This window comes from Colobus angolensis, unplaced genomic scaffold (assembly GCF_000951035.1).
Source record: "Colobus angolensis palliatus isolate OR3802 unplaced genomic scaffold, Cang.pa_1.0 Scaffold129, whole genome shotgun sequence".
NCBI classification, from domain to species: domain Eukaryota; kingdom Metazoa; phylum Chordata; class Mammalia; order Primates; family Cercopithecidae; genus Colobus; species Colobus angolensis.
Window position 1 is genome coordinate 6,867,698 of NW_012114141.1, and position 11,528 is coordinate 6,879,225.

Sequence of the window (11,528 nt, forward strand, 5' to 3'; positions counted from 1 at the left end):
AGATATCATCCCACCCCAGTTAAAATGGCTTATATCCAAAATACAGGCAATAACAAATGCTGGTGAGGGTGTGAAGAAATAGGAACCCTTGTACACTGTTGGTAGGAAGGCAAATTAGTACAACCACTATGGAGAACAATTCGGAGGTTCCTCAAAAAACTAAAACTTGAGCTACCATATGATCCAGCAATCCCACTGCTGGGTATATACCCATAAGAAAGGAAACCAGGCTGGGAGTAGTGGCCAATGCCTGTAATCTCAGCACTTTGGGATACCAAGATGGGTGGATCACCTGAGGTCAGGAGTTCAAGACCAGCCTGGTAAACATGGCAAAACCCCGTCTCTACTAAAAATACAAAAATTAACCAGGCATGATGGCAGACACCTGTAATCCCATCTACTTGGAAGGCTGAGGCTGGAGAATGGCTTGAACCCAGGAGGCGGAGGTTGCAGTGAGCCGAGATCATACCACTGCACTCCAGCCTGGGCAACAGAGCAAGAATTCATCTCAAAAAAAGAAAAGAAAATCAGTATATCAGAGAGATTACATGCACTCCTGTGTTTGTTTCAGCACTGTTTACAATGAGATTTGGAAACAGCCTATGTATCCATCAACAGATGAATGGATAAATTACGATGAACCTATAAAGAAAATGTGGTACATTTACACAATGGAGTACTATTCAGCCATAAGGAAGAATGAATTCCAGTCTTTTGCAACAACAGGGATTGAACTGGAGATCATTATGTTAAGTGAAATAAGCAAGGCACAGAAAGACAAACGTTGCATGTTCTCACTTATTTGTGAGATCTAAAAATAAAAACAATTGAACTCACGGACATAGTAGACGGATGATTATCAGAGGCTAAGAAGGATAGTGGGGGTGGTAGGGAAAAAAACTAGAAAGAATGAATAAGAACTACTACTTCATAGCACAATAGGGTGACTACAGTCAATAATAACTTAATTGTACATTTTTAAATAACTTAAAGAGTATAATTTGATTGTTTGTAACTCAAAGTATAAATGCTTGAGGGGACGGATGCATCATTCTCCAAGATGCACTTATTTCATGTTGCATGCTCATGTCAAAACATCTCATGTACCCCATAAATATATATACCAGGTACCCACAAAAAAAAAAGAATAAGAAAAATCTTTAAAATGTTCAACTTCTCAACTGTAGTTATCGCTAGCTAATGGAATTTCAAGGTTACATTTACTCTTTCTTCATTTTTTAGTATTTAAGTTATCTACAATTATAATGTATTTTTATAATAAAAAAGACTTTCCTTATGAGGGAAAAATTAAGACCATATTTAAAAGATCAGATTCTACAACTTTTCAAGATGCCATTGAAACTTCCATAAAAATAGCAAATGAAGGAAATTGTAGTCATGTTATGGTCCATTAGAGCTCTTCTAAATATAAAAAACTACACTTATTTTTCTCAGACTGTTAAATCCTTATAAGGTATCTCATTATAGGTTGTCTATACATTGTACATATTTATTGACATAGTTCTTTTTGTTTATTTTATTTTGAGACAGGGTCTCACTCATGCCCAGGCCTAGAGTGCAGTAGTGCAATCGTGGCTCACTGCAACCTGGAACTCCTGGGCTCAAGCAATCCTCCCATCTTAGCCTCCCAAGTAGCCAGAACTACAGACATGCGCCACCATGCCTGGCCAATTTTTAAATTTATTTTTCATAGATACAGATTCTCCCTATGTTGCCCAAGCTGGTCTCAAACTCCTGGGGTCAAGTGATCCACCTGCCTCAGCCTCCCAAAGCGCTGAGATTACAAGAGTGAGCCACTGCACTCAGACCAAAGTTCTTTTTAAAACAACTAAAGAGCATTGGATTAGACTGTGCAATAGACATGAAACTTTTTCAAACATGAATAAAATATTTTCATAAGACAGAGAAGGGAGAAAGGAGGGAATGAATGAAAGAAAGGGAGGAAGGAAGAAAAGAAAGGAGGGAAAGAGCAAAAGAAAGGAATGGGCTAGGGAAGTAGAGGAGTAAAGATATGGAGAGAAGTTAAGACTGTGAGAAGAAATATGGCATCTGTGCAGATAGCAACAGGGGCAGTGTGAGAGTAGAGACAATCTTAGACAATCTGGGAACACGTTGGTGCATGTAAAGAACCAGCAGATACTTCCTTATCACTGACAAAAAAAGAAAAGAAAAAGAAAAAGGGGAAAAAAAGGAAAAGGAAAAAGGAAAGGAAGGAAAGAGGCAGGGGAGAGAGGGAAGGAAAGGGAAAGGGGAAAAGAAACAAAAAAGGAAAGGAGAGGGGAGGGAAGGGGAGGGGACGGAAAAGGAGGGGAGGGAAGGAAGGAAGGAAGGGAGGGAGGGAGGGAGGGAGGGAGGGGAGAACCAACACACATCGGTTATGACAGAAGCGAATGGCAGACTCCAGACGTGAAGCTATGAACAGAAATTTGGGAGGAGAGCATAGAAAGGGAGTCTAGTGTTAGACAGCAGTGGAGGAGAAAAAGTAAAGAAATAAGAAATAAGGAGCAAGAAAGCCCCCCCTTTCATGCAGTGGAGGAGAAAAGTAAAGAAATAAGAAATAAGGAGCACAACCCCACTGCTGTGCTGCAGTGAAGCACAGCTCTTCCAGCTAATAGACTGAGTTTATGAACCATGCACAATCCATAGGCTTTCTCAGGACATGTATCAGAGTCTACTTCTCAATCCTTTATTATATCAAGACTTGACTTAACATCAACATATTGGCAATTGAGTTTTATTTTATAGCACTATAAACAACTAATGCCTTTTTAGTTGTGTTATGGAATAATTCTAGTAATATGCTACTGGATATGAAACTTTAAGACAAGATCACTAAAAATAATAAGAAGAACAGCTAATAATTATGAGTACTTAACTATGTTCCAGGTACTACGTTAAGCATCTGACATCTAATCAATCCTCACAATATTACTATACCCATTTAAGAGATAAGAATATATAATGATCAAATAAGTAAATTGCCCAAGTTTTAAAAGGTAGTAAATAGATGAGCTAGGATTTGAACCTGATCTGATTCAAAAATTTGTGAACTTGATCCATCACCCAATATTCTTAATATAAAATTAAGCACTTAGAACAAGTATTGAGCCGAGTGCAATGGTGCATGCCTGTAATCCCAGCACTTTGGGAGGATCGCTTGAGCTCACGAGTTTGAGAACAGCCTGGACAATATAGGAAGAACTCATCTCTATTTAAAAACTCAAAAAATTAGCCAGGTGTGGTGATGCACACCTGTAGTTTCAGCTGTTCAGGAGGCTGAGGTGAAAGGATTGCTTGAGCCTAAGAGGTACAGACTGCAATAAGCCATGATCACACTACTGCACTTCAGCCTGGGCAACAGAGACCCCTGTCTAAAAAAAAATATTAAAAAAAAATAAAAATTTAAATAAAATTTTTATAAAACCATGAGTATATGCGGTACAGGTTTTCCCAGCTATCATGGTTTATGACCTTATGAATAAGATTGTATTAATCACCTATTACATGCCAGGCATTTAATTTCATGTACTTATCTCCTTTATTCCTCTTCACAAATCTGAGAGTCCCATATCCTCAGGCCCATTTTGCATTGGAGGACACTTACCTGCATAATAATCATTATGAGAAACAACATACAAATCATGTCCTTCATTTCCTTCTTTAAATACTTCTTCATAGGATTTTGGTGGATTCACCACATCTTTAGCAGAGTATTCTGAAGGAAGAATTGATAAAATCAGTTCCAAGATACTTTTTAATCTATTTATAAGACGTTTATATTGACTAGAACAAATGAGAAATTAGGTAAGCTGGATGCAAGTCTACATAGGCATCCCGAGAGATCACAAAGCCAACATAAATGATTCATCAAGAAAGGGAAGCCCGCTTGACCTGGCTCACCCCCTAGAAGTCTGAAGCATGTTAGAACTTTATTATCAGTTGGCTGGAGCAGTGGCTCACGCGTGTAATCCCAGCACTTTAAGAGGCCAAAGAGGGTGGATCACCTGAAGTCAGGAGTTTGAGATCAGCCTGGCCAACATGATGAAACCCCGTTCCTACTTAAAAAAAATAAATAAATAAAACACACACAAAAAAATTCCAGCCTGGCCAACATGGTGAAACCCCATTTCTACGAAAAATACAAAAATTAGCCAGGTGTGGTAGCACGTGCCTGTGGTCCCAGCTACTCTAATCGGGAGGTTGAAGCAGGAAAATCACTTGATCCCAGGAGGCAGAGGTTGCAGTGAACCCAGATGGCACCACTGTACTCCAGCCTGGGTGACGGAGCGAGACTTTCATCTCTATGAAAAAAAAAAGAACTCTATTATCAGTTAACTGTTTAGTTGTGGTAAGCCATATTCCAAGCACAGTTAAATTCCTGGTCCTAAGAATCTCTGTACAATTTTTATTTTAGTTTGCTGCAGACTTCTCAAGATGACCTAAACAAATCTGAACCACAAATTAGAACCCCTAATGCCCTATGGGGTAGTCATGGTGTAAATTTTGGCAGTTTTAGATGGAAGCATACACCCTGTGTCTGTTTGGATCTGAATCTGTATTCCCAGGCCAGTCTCAGTGGCTCAGGTCTGTAATCCCAGTACTTTGGGAGGCTGAGGTGGGTGGATCATCTGAGGTTGGGAGTTCGAGACCAGCCTGAGCAACATGGTGAAACCCTGTCTCTACTAAAAACACAAAAATTAGACAGGCATGGTGGCACACGCCTATAATCCCAGCTACTCGGAGGGCTGAGGCAGGAGAATCGCTTGAACCTGGGAGGCAGAGGTCGCAGGGAGCCGAGATCGCAACACTGCACTGCAGCTTGGGCAACACAGTGAGACTCCGTCTCAAAAAATTAATTAATTAATTAATTAATTTTAAAAAATGAATCTGTATCCTCAGTGTAGCCAGAGGTACCAGGGAAATCACTGGAATCAGGGAGAAATTCTTCTACCAGTCCTAAATCTAGAAGAGATGTTTGTTTAATAGCTGCATTCCCATGACTAGTGGTACCCAGTTTTGTGTACAGTGAACAATTTTGTTTTTACTGTTTTAGATAATAATTTGTAAATGTAACTCCATTTACAATTTCACTCTTCCCTTTTGACCTAACAACATAGATTAAGAAGTTTCCTTTATTTTGGCCTTTCTGCCAAGAATTAAGGTATATAAACTAATAGTTAAGAATATCAGAAGATGATTCCAATCAAAATAATCCTGTAAAGCAGAACTTTTTTGATATATGAACATTACACTTAATAATACACATATATACATGTTTTGAAACATTGTTTCTTTTATATATTTCAATGAGGAACATTTAGAGAACACTTTCCACATTAAATAAACTAATCCTAGGTAGCAGTTATGATATAATGGCTATAATGCCATGTCTAACAGTTCATATACATAGGATTTCTTAAACCTATCGAAAAGAAGAGGTGGGAAATAGTCACTCACACCTGTAATCCCAGCAGTTTGGGAGGCCAAGGTGGGAGAATCATTTGAGTCCAGGAGCTTGAGGCCAGCCTGGAAACATGGTGAGACCCCAGTCTCTATATAAATATAAATATATATACTTTATAAATATAAATATATATGTTTCATACGTTTATGAAACATAAAAAGGAGAGGATATTTAATCTACTCTAAAATACATTTTTCATGTGTCAAATTTTTAAAAACTTTAGATCTGATGCAATAAGGTACAACTCCAGATTTTACATTCCAAAGTATAATCTATCTTCAGAGTAGATGTCACTACCTTAAGGAAAATAATCTAGAGCCTTTCGGTGAACAAAGCTAAGGTTCCTGGAAGAGAGCCTCAATGAGTATGGAAAGACAAAGAGAGAATTTCTCCACAAAAATAAAGAAAGATGGAATTTGAGATCTCCTATGGTAAGACTCCTAGAGGGAGGGGATAACCTCAAAAAGAGTATAGGAGAGAAATCTGAGAAAGGTGTAAAGAAAGGCACCCAACATGGCAGGAACCTGGGTCTTCAGAAGGAAGAATGGCCTATGACCAGTTCTAATGAGTTATTTGTTGAAAGATGGTACTCTACTCCCTCTCAGAATCAGAGTGGAAGTCACTGTGCCCTGTGATTGGTTAATATGCACGTAGACCTCATGGATCTGCATGAATGGAGTGTGGTATACAGCATTTATCAAACTTACCTGTGCCACGAACTCTGTTTCATAAAGAGTTCAGAGTCATGAACACATGTGAAGCACTGATGGAAACAGAACACACGAATGGATGTCCAAGGCAAAGGGATTGCAGTTCTCTAGCTAGTCCCAGAGCCAATTTTTGTTGAGTACTTTCCTGTCTTTACACCATACCTACTATGCTCACTATATCTGGACTCCAACACCTGAATTTTTCCTGCTTCTGCATACATACACGTCAAGGATTTTGGTTCTGAGAGTAACTTGCTTGCTACAATCCCATCTTTCCTTCTTGAGTCATCGTTTACACCATCACCAAACATCATACAAATAAGATATTTGATCAAATTTTCCAAAGAAACTTATTTTACCAGCCCCTTCCAACCCCCCCTTTTTTTTTTTTTTTTTTTTTTACTACCTCTGATGACTGCTGTCCCAAATGTCGTATTGATTGTGTCCATTCCTTTAGGTAATCCTGGTGCTTGATCATGAGATTTTCCTAATGGTGCTCGTCGATTGCTAAGATATATAGATTCTTTTTTATCTTTAATTTTCTGTTGAAATGTGGTAATAGGCTGTGGGTTTATCAATGTGTTTGCCTAAAAGAAATCATACAATGCACAAATACATCAACAAAAATAGTACAAATCTGAAAATGGAAACCCTAATCAACAGCTAGGGAGAGGAGACTGTACGATTGTGGGAAAACATTTCATTATCATCACTGGCTTTGCTCACCTTCAAATGAACTGTCGGAATTGGCTATGAAGTTTAAACATGCCTAGAAGAACTTCCTAATGAGTTAAAAGGTTTCAGTGATACTAAAAGGTTTACGATGATAGCTTCCAGGTTACTCGACTCAAATATTTAAGAAAAGTGATGCCAGGTGCAGTGGCTCACGCCTGTTATCCCAGCACTTTGGGAGGCTGAGGAGGGCGGATCACCTGAGGTCAGGAGTTTGAGACCAGCCTGGCCAACATGGTGAAACTCCATATCTACTAAAAATAAAAAAATTAAAAATCAGTCAGGTGTGGTGGCACGCACCTGTAGTCCCAGCTACTGAGGAGTCTGAGGCAGGAAAATCGCTTGAGCCCGGGAAGAGGAGGTTATAGTGAGCCAAGATCATACCACTGCACTCCAGCCTGGGCGACAGAGTGAGACTCAGTCTCAAAGAAAAAAAAAAGAAAGAAAGAAAAGTGAAAATGAAAAGCACAAGAACCACTTGACTTCTAAAAGTTCTCTTCAGATACAGAGATCAGGTCTTCTGAATCTAGAGTGTCCATTCAATCAGTAGCAGATAACAAACATTTTGACTCCACCTCTACTCAATGTCCATATAAGTATTCCATAGGGCCTCTAGGCAAGTCACTAAGGCAGTCTTTTTTTTTTGAGATGGAGTCTCAGTCTGTTGCCCAGGCTGGATTGCAGCGGCATGATCGCGGCTCACAGCAATCTTCGCCTCCTGGGTTCAAGCGATTCTCCTGCCTCAGCCTCCCAAGTAGCTGGGATTACAGGTGCCCGCTACCGTGCCCCAGCTATTTTTTTTTTTTTTTAACTTTTAGTAGAGACAGGATTTCGTTATGTTGGCCAGGCTGGTCTCAAATTCCTGATCTTAGGTGATCCTCCTGCCTCAGCCTCCCAAAGTGCTGGGATTACAGGCATGAGCCATCACACCCCGCCAAGACAGTCTTCTTTATTGTCTAACAAAGCCTGACAGCATCTCTCTTTATTGTGAGAAAATGGAATGCAACTAGGCTTTTATCATTTGAGAGGAGAATAGATAGTTTTTGGCTTAAACTATTAATTTCTTCACACTGCCTTGGCTTCTGCTGCTTGGATTTTTTCTACTGCTCAAGATAAAGGCTTTTGGAAGACAGATTAAGAAAAGGCTAGTAAAAATATGGGTGGGAAGGAGACTGGAACTCACGAATTTCACTAATACCTGATTTGTGCATTTTCACCTTGGTAAATTAGTAATGTACAAGGAAAAAAAGAAAATAAGTTACCGGTATTGAAATTTTAGATCTAATTCCATGTGTCAAATAAGGTGCAATTTGGGGATCATTTGCTCTTCCATAAAATACTCTTTCTACTCCAGCAGGTGGATATCTGAAGTTGAAATACTTTTTTGCCGCAGGTGGAGTAACTAGCTGCAAAGAGTGAGGCAAGAAAATAGTAGTAAGTACAGTTTCCAAAAATATTAACAGGACTGATCTATACCAATCAATCAACAACTTTAAGTGTATGTATGTAGTAAGCACATTTGGAACTACAGCCCCAAATAATGAACATCCCCCTAAAATGTATTTATTTATTAATGGAAGTAGACAACATTTTTTTCCATGACACAGATCCTGAGAACATGTGCCCTAAACAACTTATTTTAAATGTTGCATTTAGAAAACAACCAGGAAGTATCCAGGTTACAAAGTACACCATTATTCCCACTGAAATAAATTGAATCCCCTGTAATTGAATCCCTGTAGAGCTAGAAACTGGAAGCCTGGGATTTTCACTTTCTTGGACAAAATCAATAGAAGGCCTCAAAAAACAGTAAAGAATCCGAATTGACCACATTAAATGTATACCACTTTCATAAGGAACGTTGAGTTGCCTATTTCTTAATGTTCACACACAAGGTAAAAATAGAAACATAAAGGTATATAGAAAGTGCTCACCCTGGGAAGTTTTTCAGTCGCGCAGCTTGCAACTCTGTAACCAACTGGAATAACCTTTCCTGCCTTTGGGAGAGAAAAATGGGTTGATCATTGTCAGGGTGGAAGAGAAGCATTTGGAAGAATGAAATTTATTTCAAACTTGTCCTATGCCTCTGATGCTACAAAGTTACTTTTGACTAACACAAAAAAGGAAGAACCAATAGTAAATATAAAGCAATCTTCATACATAACAAACATTAAAGCTATGTATATATTATAAACATTTATAAAATTGTAAGCATATATTTTTACAGCATTAACATTGTTAGTGATTCATCCAGTTACAGGAATTCTGTGATGTGTTGAGGAATTCAGCTTTCAGAACAATCTTCTCATAGATCACAGGTTAATGATTCATTGTCCTATATAACAGTGAAATAGAAGTATGATCTTTGGGAGGCCAAGAAGGGAGGGTTTCTCAAGGCCAGGAGTTCAAGGCTACAGTGTGCTATGATCACATCACTGCACTCCATCCATGGCAATGGAGCGAGACCTTGCCTCTGAAAATAAATGAATAAATAAAATTTAAAACTAAGAGAAAAAAGCTAACTTCCCATAGTGTTCTGGATATCTGGAAAGAGGAGAGAGAGAGAAAGAGAGAGAACAAACAGACAAAAGCAGAGAAACTGAGAATGGAGTGGAGTGGATGGATGAATGAGTAGATGTGCGTGAACATATGAATGAATACATATGGGTAGGTGAAGTTTGTTATTATGTTAAGTGTTGAGTGTGGAATTCCTTTTAGTAAGAGAGTCATTGGGGTTTAAGAGACTATCTTGCTGACATCTCTAGGTATAAAAGAGGAAGCTCACAGACATAGCCAGGCAGAAAACTGAATTGCTTTGTTAAAAAAAAAAAAAATGGGAGAAAATATGATCTTTGTAGTGTCTAATGTTTTGATATGAATTATTAGACTCCAGTTTGAAAGGGAGGGCCAAAACAACTTCTGATTAGATACACTAAGAAGGAAAAATCAAGGAGATGACAAATAAATTGAGAAGGTGTGTGGAGTCCAAGGTCTAGCAACAGGGTGAGAGGCTGGAGGGGGCCAAGATGCGAAATAAGACAGTGAGAAGCAGCCCAGTCTTAATGCTGTATCTTCAGTAAATTCTACCCACACAATTACATTATGTGAGAAGAACTTTGTGTAAAAACAGAAAGGAACTGTGTTCTAACCTGGGCAAAAGCAAGACTGAGAAGATGGAGAAGAGGTATAGTGAGTTTTTTTAAATTCAGTTGGAAGTTATAAGAAATCTCACAGATACCAGGGAATACTGTCTCTCTTGCTATACTTAGGATAGGAACTCAAATCTTTTTAAAAAATATGAAGGCTGCCAGGCAAGGTGGCTCACACCTGTAATCCCAGCACTTTGGGAGGCCAAAGGTGGGTGGATCATTTGGGGGTCAGGAGTTCAAGACAAGCCTGGCCAACATGGTGAAAACCCGTCCCTACTAAAAATAAAAAAATTAGCCAGGCATGGTGGCAGGTGCCTGTAATCCCAGCTACTCGGGAAGCTGAGGCAGGAGAATTGCTTGAACCCAGGAGGCAGAGGTTGCAGTGACCCAAGGTCATGCCATTGCACCTCAGCCTGGGTGACAAGAGCAAAACTCCATCTCAGAAAAGAAAAATAAAATTATGAAAGGGATCAGAACATGCCGCCCAAAAATATGCCACTTTTGCATATGGATTATTTTGAGCTAAAGGCAGTTGAGAATCAACAGATACAGGAAAAGTTCAACACTTGGAAGAAGGTGTGGTAAAGCTATGAAAATAGAAAGGTTGGTTGAAAGTTTGTATTCAGGGCAATTGGATCCCCAGTTCTTCTCCATCCTATGTTATCCTTGTCTTCACACAAGCTCTCAACCCCTCTCGCCAAACTGTGGATTTGTTTTCGCAAAGCGGTTTTGTAGCCAGAAACATCAAGCTCAAGGTAAGGTAGCAGGACATTAATAAAGTATACTTTCTGTAATGCATTTCCTCTAGCTTCCTCTCCCACTGGGCCCTGGAAAGCAAGCAGCCAGGAGTCAAGCCAGCCCTCTAGCCAGTGGGCAGTGCATAGGAAAGGTAGCAGGGCATCATGAATATAAATAGAGATCTGGAAGCCAGCCTGCTTGGGTTCAAATATCTGCCAATAAATAAGCTGTGTCACCCTATTACTCAGCCTCAATTTGCTCACAATGGAGATGGTGATAACAGTACCAACCTCATAGAGATCACTGTGAGAATTAAAAGAGTTAATACATATAAAATGCTTAGAACAGTGTCCACACACGCTATGTGCTACGTAAGTTTCAACTATTATTACCATTATCAATATTAAATCTGAATAACCTAGAGGAAAAAAAAATTAGTACTGGGGACTCTCCCAGAATAAAAGCTGCCTCATCACTTGATCACCTTATAACAATGCCCCAGCCCGATGCAGTGGCTCACGCCTGTAATCCCAGCACTTTGGGAGGCAAAGGCGGGCAGATCCCGAGGTCAGGAGTTCAAGAGCAGCCTGACCAACATGATGAAACCCCATTGCTACAAAAAAAGTACAAAAATTAGCCAGGCGTGGTGGCACACACCTGTAGTCCCAGCTACTCAGGAGGCCGAGGCAGGAGACTCACTGGAACCCAGGAGGC

The 11,528-nt window shown here is 39.5% G+C and overlaps 1 protein-coding gene across 1 annotated transcript in view; it reads right to left on the reverse strand.

Moving 5' to 3' along the window:
• EFHB (EF-hand domain family, member B) overlaps window positions 1–11,528 on the reverse strand; it is a 67,039-nt gene that overhangs the window by 42,475 nt on the left and 13,036 nt on the right. The window contains exons 2-5 of the mRNA XM_011933729.1: window positions 8,862–8,924; window positions 8,190–8,333; window positions 6,602–6,782; window positions 3,626–3,736 (exon numbers count right to left, since the gene is read on the reverse strand). Coding sequence (XP_011789119.1) covers window positions 3,626–3,736; window positions 6,602–6,782; window positions 8,190–8,333; window positions 8,862–8,924 — 499 coding nt within the window. The remainder of the gene's footprint in view (window positions 1–3,625; window positions 3,737–6,601; window positions 6,783–8,189; window positions 8,334–8,861; window positions 8,925–11,528) is intronic.